At 49.7% G+C, this 11,722-nt stretch overlaps 1 protein-coding gene across 1 annotated transcript; it reads right to left on the reverse strand.

Annotated features, from left to right (window-relative positions):
* Positions 1 to 3,183: 3,183 nt before the first annotated feature.
* vamp2 (vesicle-associated membrane protein 2) lies at positions 3,184 to 10,907 on the reverse strand. The gene is made up of 5 exons (XM_056594552.1): positions 10,703 to 10,907; positions 6,816 to 6,915; positions 6,063 to 6,221; positions 3,632 to 3,683; positions 3,184 to 3,358 (listed from the first exon to the last, which is right to left on the reverse strand). Coding segments are annotated over exons 1-5 (330 nt in total). The 5' UTR covers positions 10,705 to 10,907; the 3' UTR covers positions 3,184 to 3,341.
* Positions 10,908 to 11,722: the final 815 nt, after the last annotated feature.

Raw genomic sequence — 11,722 nt, forward strand, 5'->3', positions numbered from 1 at the left:
AACCTGACAACACACCAAACGAAAACCGAAAAGTAACACGACCGCAAAGAGAAGGACTTCTGCGTCGTCACGGCGACCGCGCAAAGGTCGCTGGTGGACGGACGGACGTACGGAGACACACGGCGGTCCTACCCCAATCCGTAGGGACGCCAAGTCGTCTGATTCCACTGGGACGCTCCCGCCGCTGTAGACGGCTGGAACTGGGACACGTTATATATATATATATATATATGTTATATATATATTCATACCAGCAAAATCAAACGGTACAGGTTTGCCTTTGGAGCTGAATCTTTTGTTAGCTTGGTAATAACCTGAAGAGCTGGGCTCTCCGGCGCCACTAAACCCCGGTACAACACCACACGATACAGATGTTTTGCAGCTGTTTTTGTAGTTTTTTTTTTTCTCGTTTTTTAATCTAACATCTAGAGTTAAAAGTCACACACGTCTTTTGATTTGAAAACACTCGCGAGCACTATGGAGACACGGAACAGAAGAAGAGTTGTGCTATTATCGGGTACAGGATCTCGTTAGACGCCCTATCGAGGACCTCCCGACGCTCGCGTCCTCGCTCCCGGGAGTCTTTATCGTTGGGGTTTCACCTTGCATATGTCAAAGGGCACGTTGAACTACCGTCTGCATGACATGTCGCCTGTAAGGGTTAGAAGGGCGGGTCGAGGTTCTCTCTACGTTAAGATCTCTCTTATGTTGAGGGGAATCTTCAAAAGTATCCTTATTGTATTCTTTATATTCTTGAGAGTTTCCCTTTGACTTGTTTTTGATGGCAAATGGCAGCATAAGCATAAAAAAATCTGGTCTTTGGTTAAAAATAGCGATAACGTTCCTCACCCAGAGAGGGGCGGAGCCCCGGTCTGTGTGTCCAGGCCTCTAAGCTCGGCCCCTCCCCCTCCCCCGGCTACTTAGGTTGCCATGGAAACAAACACGCCCTTAGCGGTTAAGCAGCCTAATCTGTCGGGATAAACCGGGGATATTCCCAAAGGCAGGTGGAGCTACAACTACTGAACACACACGCGCACACACACACACACACACACACACCACACCACACCACACCACACGCAGGTACACACACATACACACACACGCACGCACGCACGCACACCCAGGAGGTGCATGTCTTGCAGCCCGTAGACAGAAGGAGCAGTGGATAGAGAGAGTGGTGGATCCGGCAGCACGCAGCCGGGGGCGCCCCACCTGGTAACAGCAGGGGGCGCCCCACCTGGTGACAGCGGGGGGGACCCGGCTTGGTGCTCTGGTTCAGTGAAGATGTGTGAGACCTTAGGAAAAGTTTGGAAAACCGATAACGAAGAGTGTCCCCCAACAGGTCAGGTGACCGGACCAGGACGGGGGTCCACGAACAGAAATAAGTGCAACCTAAAGGATAAGGGTCTCTCTCCCCAGATACTTGGCAGTGAATAACGCGCGGAGCTCAGTTACAAAAACCCGGCGGACGCCGCGACAGAACACCGCGAAGGACCGCCCCCCCTGCCGCGGCGCCTGCCTCACATAAAAATATACTATTATATAAATATAATCTATCGTACATAAAAAAGAAAAAAGGCCTTGACTATTGGGAGTAAAACTGAGAGAGAGACGCAACGTGAAAGCAAAGAAAACAAGAGTCACCGAACGCCCTTGAGCCGGTCGGTGGGAAGGCTCCTCCCACGCTCACACACGTTCAGCTGAACCGCTCTCTGGACCCCCGGCGGAGGGCTGGGGTTCTGTAGCCGAACGCCAGAACCAACGAGTCCCTGTGCCTCTGAGGGCCAGCCGGGCTGAATGGGGGGGGGGGGGGGAGGGGGTTGGTTTGTTAAGTGTGGCCCTGCCGGCTAAGGGCCTGTCAGCGGCCGGGCCTTGAGACAGTAGCGCCATCAAAAACAAGCTTTCTCTTTTGTGCGTTTGAAAGGGGTTCCCGGGTTATATTGTGTGCGGGGCGGTGACGTCGGCCCTCCTCTGACATAAGAGCTTCAGGGCTTCTGAAGCGGAGGCTACTAGCGCTGAGAGCTAACCCGACGACGCCGCTCTCTGTTCTACGGTTAAGTTGAGTCTTACTTACGTTATTTTTTTATATCTTCTATGGTATTTACGACATCATAGTATACGTGTTTATGGTAACATATCATATACATATATATTACAAAAAGAAAGCATCGTATATATGATCAAATTAAAACCCAATTTAAATACCAAAAGTCTAACCCTTACAGCTAAAAGAATGATTGTATTTTATGCTTCTATTAGGACATCGTGACAGGGCTTTGAACCATACGGTAGCTCTTTTAAAGATACTTACATGTGCTACATTATGAGCATTTGCACTAGACTGCAATGAAGGAATGTTTTCGAAATAAGACACTAAGAAAAAACGTTACAAAATAAACATCTACAGACATTGGTCCAAGAACTATGGCAGTTTCTTTTCTGAAATCGTCAAGAGAGAAAAATGCATGCAGACCGGGTGTGGGTTCATAAAAAATGAAGATGAAGATGAATAGAAATATTGATGACAGAGAATATCGACACCCATTAGTGCTAACGATTAGTATGTCGTTGGAATGGTCTAGGACAGTGACATCACGGAACGTCTTACATTTCATTGGTCCAGAAGATGTTTTACGACGGCGTATTTTACGGATAGCGTGAGATGGTTCTACCACAACGTCGACGGGAACGCCTTCATGTTACGTTCCTAGACCATGACGGGAACATACGGGAACGCTGACAACCTGCTCGGCGCTCGCTTGGGAAAAACCGCAAGCCGCGCCGGACCGATGGGGGCGTGCGAGACGCACGGCGGGGGTCCGGCGGCGGGGTCGTGGTCACATGCTACGCCCGGGCTGCGCGGGCTGACACCGAAGCATACGGAGAAATGAATACAAAACTCAAAAAGTACAAAAAAGCACTCGCACGCACACACACCTACAAAAAACAGTATATATATATATGTATATATCAGAATAAAACTCTACAAAGAACTATATATTCCAGTCACATTAACGCCGTCGCCGCTCCTCCTCTAGCCGCCGATCGCAGTGTTTGCTCGGCAGAACGGCCAATCGAAAAGCCGCTGAGCCTAGAAAGGAGACGGGGGCCACAGACTCACAGGACAAATACCACAGGGGTCCAGAGGCGAGGTGGTGGGGGCCGTGGGGCCCCGGCAGGGTGGGGGGGGGCATATCGAGACCAATCGGTGGGCGTGGAGGGGGACAGGGGGAAGAATTGGAAACTAAACTCATCACCAGTGGTTAATTTGGTCGTCAATTTGAGGACGTTTGTTGTTGCGAGGGCGTGGGTGGAGACTGGGGTAGGAACAACTCTTCTTAGGTGCTGAAGTACACTGTGGGACACACAGAGGGGGCGCACACAGGAAACAGAGGGGAGACACAGGAAGCAGTGGTGTCAGAAGATTAGTGGTTCCACATTAAGTCGGTTACAATAGGGTGTTTATGTCCATATGGTCTAGATTGTTTAAGAAGCTATGTCCAACATTGCAGTATCAAGAAAACAATGATTACAATTATTTCATGCTCTTGGAACTGATGAGTGTAACACAGTTCAACAGTTGATAAGATATGATGATCGATCGATTGTATTGATTATTGATCCTTACCAATAATGACGATGACGACAATCAGGCAAATCACACCCAGAATAATCATCATCTAAAAAGAGGTGGAAAGAAAACATGAAACTTTATTAAAAACACATTTCATCAGAGCACCTCATCCTTCATGTCCACATAACGCAGAGACAAGAACTCAGACTCAGCCGATCAATAGCTTAACTCAATCTACCACCTGTTAACATATTCACCCCACCAGGCCAGAAACAAACCGGCCTGGTATATTATTCATATTGATGTATATTATGTATATACCATATATTATTTATGAGGATCATCACCTACTCTCTGAGTGAGGCGGGCTGCATTCCATTAAACATTTACAAAGCCAGGACCCGGGAGTGTCCTCTTCTGTCTCCTACAGCCTCGTCTCCTTCACTGAGTCCTCTACCCAGCGTGGAATCAATCCTCCATGTCTGTTCACATCGGTACGCATTCAGTACGCTTTCAGTACGCTTTCAGTACGCGTTCAGTACGCGTTCAGTACGTATTCAGTACGTGTTCAGTAAGCGTTCAGTACGCGTTCAGTACGCATTCTGTACGCGTTCAGTACGCATTCAGTACGCATTCAGTACGCGTTCAGTACGCATTCTGTACGCGTTCAGTACGCATTCTGTACGCATTCAGTACGCATTCAGTACGCATTCAGTACGCATTCAGTACGCATTCAGTACGCATTCTGTAAGCGTTCAGTACGCATTCAGTACGCGTTCAGTACGCGTTCAGTACGCGTTCAGTACGCGTTCAGTACGTGTTCAGTAAGCGTTCAGTACGTGTTCAGTACGTATTCAATACGCATTCAGTACGCGTTCAGTACGCGTTCAGTACGTGTTCAGTACGCATTCAGTACGTATTCAGTACGCATTCAGAACGCATTCAGTACGCATTCAGTACGCGCTCAGTACGTATTCAGAACGCATTCAGTACGTATACAATACGCATTCAGTACGTATTCTGTAAGTATTCCGTTTGTATTCAGTACGTATTCAGCGATACCGCTTCTATCGTGTGAGTCATGTTCTATGCTGTTTATTATGCTGCGAGTCTCTCCTGTCGTGTGTGTGTGTGTGTGTGTGTGTGTGTGTGTGTGTGTGTGTGTGTGTGTGTGTGTGTGTGTGTGTGTGTGTGTGTGTGTGTGTGTGTGTGTGTGTGTGTGTGTGTGTGTGTGTGTGTGTGTGTGTGTGTGTGTGTGCTTGACGTGAGCTTCCTCCGCAGAAGGTCATTGGTCAGGACGACCTTGGGTCCGACTGCTCATTGGACAAACACAAGACGCTCACGGCAACACGGCGGCCATGAAGCCAGTGGCCGCTGGGCGACGCGGTCGGAGAGGCTGCTGTTAGAGGCTGCTGTTAGAGGCTGCTGTTAGAGGCTGCTGTTAGAGGCTGCTGTTAGAGAGGCTGCTGTTAGAGAGGCTGCTGTTAGAGAGGCTGCTGATAGAGGCTGCTGTTAGAGAGGCTGCTGTTAGAGGCTGCTGTTAGAGAGGCTGCTGTTAGAGAGGCTGCTGTTAGAGGCTGCTGTTAGAGGCTGCTGTTAGAGGCTGCTGTTAGAGAGGCTGCTGTTAGAGGCTGCTGATAGAGGCTGCTGTTAGAGAGGCTGCTGTTAGAGAGGCTGCTGTTAGAGGCTGCTGTTAGAGAGGCTGCTGTTAGAGGCTGCTGTTAGAGAGGCTGCTGCTAGAGAGGCTGCTGTTAGAGGCTGCTGTTAGAGAGGCTGCTGATAGAGGATGCTGTTAGAGAGGCTGCTGTTAGAGGCTGCTGTTAGAGGCTGCTGTTAGAGAGGCTGCTGATAGAGGATGCTGTTAGAGAGGCTGCTGTTAGAGGCTGCTGATAGAGGAGGCTGTTAGAGAGGCTGCTGTTAGAGAGGCTGTTAGAGGCTGCTGTTAGAGGCTGCTGTTAGAGAGGCTGTTAGAGGCTGCTGAGGAGGAGCAACCCGCTGGGCGTGAGAGACTTTATATGGACCGGGAAGAAAGAGAAAGAGAGAGACGGAGAGAGAGGATGGCGAAGAGAGAGACAGAGACACAGAGACATGGATCCACTCCATCCTGATGTGTGATAGTGACTGTAAACAGACCTCCAGGCCGGGCTGATGACCTCCACAAGGTTATCCCTGTTTGGGCCGGTTGCTGTTTCCCACTAGCACAAAAACCCGGAGGGCGTCAGTTACACTGCTCCCGACCTACCGCCTCCAACCGAGGATTGCAGTGTTGGCATCCAAGAGCTAGCCGCTAGCTCTAGCTGCTAGCGCTAGTCACTAGCTCTAGCTGCTAGCTCTAGCGGCTAGCTCCAGCCGCTAGCTCTGTCCACTATCTCTAGCCGCTAGCCCCACCCACCTTGGTGTTCTTCCACCAGTACTTGTTCTTGAGCTAGCCGCTAGCACCGGCCGCTAGCCCTAGCCTCTAGCCCTAGCCGCTAGGCCCACCCACCTTGGCGTTCTTCCACCAGTACTTGTTCTTGAGCTTGGCGGCGCTGGTCTCGAACTGGGAGGCCCCGGCCTGCAGGGCGTCGGCCCGGTCGTCCAGCTCAGACAGCTTCTGGTCACGCTCCAGCACCTTGTCCACGTTCACACGCATGATGTCCACCACCTAGCGTTACCACGGAGACAGGGCTGTGATGCTGGGAAGGGGCGGAGCCAAGCCCCCCGGGGAGGAGGTTTGGCTCACTGCTCGCTATTGTCTCAGTTCAGACTGGAAATATTAATTTAATAATATAAAATAACTCAACGAGTGATTAGTCCGTTATATATATCACACAAAAACCCTTAGATTGTGAGGAGTCGCTAAGGAGGGCTGATTAGGCAGACGGGAAGCCACTCTGACATGGTTACGGTATATAGTCTTAAACATTATTATTAAGAGGATAATAGTTAAAGATGATGCGGGTGGGTGGAAGGGTGTTCAACTCGTCCACCTGGTGTCGATGATTACATGTGATCAAATAATAACATCCATGTGACATATAACATGGTCCCGGTCCACAACTCATCCGTGAAGCGGTCTATGATCACATGTGATAAAAGAATAACAACATGTAATAATAGTGCCTAGTCCGGTCCTACACCGTCGACCTGGTGTCTATGATAACAAGTGATGAAAGATTAACAACACAACCTATATGATGATGATAATATGATTAAATAAGGCCAGTCCCGGGCTCTCCCCGGCGCGGCCCAGCCCTACCTCGTCCACCTGGGCCTGGGTCTGCTGCAGGCGGCGGTTGCTGGTGAGGTTGGGCGGCTGGTTGGCTCCATCTGCTCCGGGGGCTCCGGCGGGGGCGGACCTGCCGGGACGCACAGCCCGTTAGCACTAGCGCTAGCGTTGGAGCTCGGACAAAACAGGATGGCCCAGAAAGTGATAAAAATAGCCCCGGACGAGGCGCACAATAGGGCCCGGTGCGCCGGGGCCTGGGGGGGGGCGTGTAGCCGCCGCAGTGGCGGCGGCGGCGGACGGGCTATGTACTCAGCTGCTGCCTCCACACAAAAGGAGGGCGAGGGAGATTCACGGCCTCTCTCTCTCTCTCTCTCTCTCTCTCTCTCTCTCTCTCTCTCTCTCTCTCTCTCTCTCTCTCTCTCTCTCTCTCTCTCTCTCTCTCTCTCTCTCTCTCTCTCTCTCTCTCTCTCTCTCTCTCTCTCCCTCTCCCTCTCCCTCTCCCTCTCCAGATGAACGAACAAATCAAATGTGTGTAATAAATAGATGTATGGTCCGTGTCTTGTGTCTTAAGTGTAATCAGCATAGAAAATGTTAAATTTAATCCAATCTCACAAACAGCGAAACGCACACTAAGGCATTCACAAAAAGCCTACAACAAGCAGGCCAACACGACTAAATAGGAGACAACCCAACGATCGATCAATGAACAGTTGACCGTTCAGCTATTTTAAGAACAATAACCCCCTCATGTAAGGGGATAGTCCTGTGTCCAGCGGGATCGTTAGCCCCGTTCTGCATGGGGAGACGGCCCCAGAGAGAGCAGAGGTCAGCGGCACTCAGAGGGGTCAGGGGAGGTAGGGGGGCAGGTATCCTAGAGGGGGGGCCCGCTGGCTGAACGGAGCTGCTCACCTGGAGCCAGAGAACGGAGAACGGAGAACCGAGAGCAGAGAGGAGAACAGAGAGCAGAGTGGAGAGAGGAGAACAGAGAACAGAAAGAACAGAGGTCAGAAAGAACAGAGAACAGAGAGAACAGAGAACAGGGAACAGGGAGAACAGAGAACAGAGAGAACAGAGAACAGAGAACAGGGAGAACAGAGAACAGAGAACAGGGAGAACAGAGAACAGGGAGAACAGAGAACAGAGAGAACAGAGAACGGAGAACGGAGAGCTGAGAGCAGAGAGGCCCATCGCTGTGTAAAGGTCACCCAGCACACTCCTAATCCCTCACAACACATCCAGGAAGTCCCTCCGATGTTTTCTGTTATAATCAATGTTAATATTATGTTATTTAGGACGTGTTCATCTAAAGAAAGGCACCGTGAATAAGGATAGTGGGCCTATAAAGGCCATTAAGGAGAAGGCATGCTGTGGGAGGCCTTCAGGGAGGCTGAGGACAACAGGGATCCAACCAGGAACCCTTTGGCTGGCGTCAACACACGACTTGAGGGCAGTTGAGTGACACTGTGGGTCGTATAATAGAGGATAACACGTACCTTATGGGCTACGTGAGAACGTTCCAGGGATACGTGTAAATACCAGCTCAGCTTAGCTCTATATTAAGCACCTCTAGGCCACTACAACATGAATACTAAGGCTAGATGATAATAATAGTCTATGATAATAATTATAACAGTAATACTAGCATTAAATGTCGAATGGATTTAACACACTCATATTGCTAGCTGAGAGTTGCTAACAGCAGCTGCTAACTGATAAGAGGCTGGCTGACATAGCAGCCACAAGGCTACCCAACATGGCAACTAGCCTGTTAGAAGCCAAACGGATAGCCAATCTGGCAACTAGCCTGTTAGAAGCCAAGCGATACCCAATCTGGCAACACTAGCCTGTTAGCAGCAACAGGCTAGCTGACATGTAGCCGTGTAGGCCGAGCCCACAACCCCGTAACCTTCTCCTCACATTGACGCTCGACAACCTGTCCCGAGATAAAGGCAACGTCCATCTAATACTATATTATATTCGGGGTGTTTTCTACCAATAAACATGTCGTGTTAGCTACAGTGCTAGCCAGCTGTTTGCTACACCGCGCCCCGGGGGTTCCGCGGCCGTCTTTCAGCACCGGAGAGCGGCGTTCAGCACCGGACAGCGCCGGACAGCGACCCGTCGAGCGGGAGTCGTTGAGCGGGTTTACCGGATCATAGGACCGCAGGGTCCTGTATGTATGATGATACAAACGGCCGAAACACTCGGTCATCCATGATTTCGGCTGTTTTTTGTGGAACAAAGAGGGTCTTTGGAGGGGACTCGACCGGACAGGGAGCGTCGTGATGTGGAGGGCGTTGCTTTGTGAAGCACCACGCACACACTCATGGAAACACCGCGCGGGGATGCGATCAATAGCGGGGATATCAGAGGACTCTAGCCAGCGATGCCTTTTCTGTTTTAATACCATGATGGCTTGGGGTGAGGTGTTAACAAGGTCACTTTTAGACCTCCCGTTGGTTATATTATAAGACCATTAACACGCTACGATTGAGTGAATACAGAAATAGGATTATGAATAAAACCAGGAGTAACGATATAATGAACGAATAACAAAAATCCACTGTTCCCTGTCCGCCCTCTCTCACGCTCGACGACAGAGAGGGCTGTCACACACACGCACACACAAACACACACGAGGTGACAACACCACCAGGCCTATACTGATGCTCGTGGGTCGTGTGGTCCGTCGTGGGTCGACAGCATCCTGAGGCCGCGAGTGAAGCGGATCTTAAGTGATCAACAGGCTTTTAAAACAGATCCCCCCTCCAGCGTGTTCTTCAGCAGAGAGCACTTCGTTATAAGGAGCTGATCGTTATAAGGAGCTGTTCTTCATAACTGTTCATCATAACTGTTCTTTATAAGGAGCTGCTCTTCATAAGGAGCTGTTCGTCATAACTGTTCATCATAAGTATATGTTCTTTATAAGGAGCTGTTCTTTATAAGGAGCTGTTCATCATAACTGTTCTTTATAAGGAGCGGTTCATCATAAGGAGCTGTTCATCATGACTGTTTTTTAGAAGGAGCTGTTCTTTTAAATGAGCTGTTCATCACAAGGAGCTGTTCATCACAAGGAGCAGATCTTTATAAGCAGCTGTTCTTTATAAGGAGCTGTTCATTATAAAGAGCTGTTCTTTATTTACATTTACATTATTTACATTTACATTATTACATTTATTTACTTTATAATGATCTGTTTGTTATAAGGAGGTGTTCATCATAAAGAGCTGTTCTTTATCAGGAGCTGTTCTTTATCAGGAGCTGTTCTTTATAGGGAGCTGTTCCTCATAAGGCCCGCGTCCTCCTAATCCTCGTTACCAGTGTAGACCCACCAGGGGCCGATGGACGCTATCCAGACAGAAAGCCTCGATCTTAGATTAATAAATGTATTATTGGTGGTCAAACGCACAGTCCAGTCCCCCCCGTCCCCCCCGTCCCCCCCCGTTTTTTTCTTTACCTAAACCAAACCATTCCAGACTGGAAATATTGCGTGTCACTGAAATCCACATCGCCAGAAGGAGACTGGGAGCAGGAGACGGTTCCATGACTCCGTGTGGGTCTGCTCCTCTCCCCTCCAAACACGCACATAGGGCTTATTAGCCCTTAGAATAAAATGGCGACGCGTGCAAGCGCTCCTCGGTTCAGGCGACAGTGGTTCATCGTGGCGGGCTCCACGGAAACTCGTGACTCGTCGAAGGTGGAGGTTATTAAGACAAATCATGGGTTTTCATGCCCCTGCCCCGGGATCCGTGATGATCCACTGGATCCATGATGAACCACTGTCGCTTGAACCGTAGAGGACTTTCCAGTTCAATAAGCTGAAGAAACGGAGCCACAGGCTACTACAGCGACCCGCCGCCGTAGAAACCAATCCCATAATAACACTCATGAACCCAGGGGGTTAGCCGGGCACTTACATGGTTCTGGCGGGGCTCGGTGGACCGTGCGGGGCTGGATCCGGAGTGGAGAGGGTTCCTGAAGGCAGTGAGTAGCGCTGGTGTCTGGGAGGAGATCAGCGCTCCTCTGGCGGGGTCGTCTGGTCGGGGTGGAGATCTTCTTCTGGAGGAGGAAGAGGAGAGAAGGAGATCTTCTAGAGCCTGCAGCCCGGAGGTCGGAGCGCTGTCTCGGGTTCACTACTCGGGATGTGTACGGGGTCCGTGTCCGTCTGTTCGTCCTGTCCTGGGTGTCTGTAGCACGGCAGCAGCAGCAGCAGCGTGTCACGGCGTCGCCTCTCAGTAATGAACGCGTCGGGGCTCGAGCGGCTGGATTAGGACGGGGGGAGGGGGGGGGGGGGGGGGCGGTGACGTCACGGGATGAGTCGGATGTCGAAATGGTCGCCGAGGACAGCAGCTCCTCTTTTTTCAAACCGCCAGTGACGGCGTTTTTTTTTTTCTTTTAGTATGTGTGTGTTGGTGATGTGTGGGTGTGTGTGTGTCTCCACAATATGTGTGTTTGTCTCCACAAGGTTAAGGTGGTGCTGTGTGTCTGAATAAAGCATTAGACACGGTTGTGTTGTAATGTCTTGAATCTTTAAGGACATGGAGCCTCTTTATGCTGGGCTGCTTGTCAACAAAATGGCCGCGCCGAGGAGGAGTGTCGTCCTCATCCCGTTATTTAATACAGATATGACATCAAATGGCGTGAATAGTACACCTATAGGCCAAGACGTGTGTTTATGGATGAATTTGAAAGACTAACGTGTTAATTGAAAGGGTTTTTCATTCGTTTGCTCACGTTGTAAAAGATGACTGGAAGTGGAGTTCATTTTAAATATAGAGCACGTATATTTCAGCAAATATCGTAAAGGATGTCACATAAAACATAACAAGATCATGAATGAAATATTGTTATTGTTTATAAAAAAAATAGATGTTTCATAATTAATTATTCATCAACGTGCCTATGAAAGCAACATACATATTCTGACCCATGATTTA

The sequence above is a fragment of the Gadus chalcogrammus genome, chromosome 7 (genome assembly GCF_026213295.1).
Source record: "Gadus chalcogrammus isolate NIFS_2021 chromosome 7, NIFS_Gcha_1.0, whole genome shotgun sequence".
In the NCBI taxonomy this organism is placed as follows: domain Eukaryota; kingdom Metazoa; phylum Chordata; class Actinopteri; order Gadiformes; family Gadidae; genus Gadus; species Gadus chalcogrammus.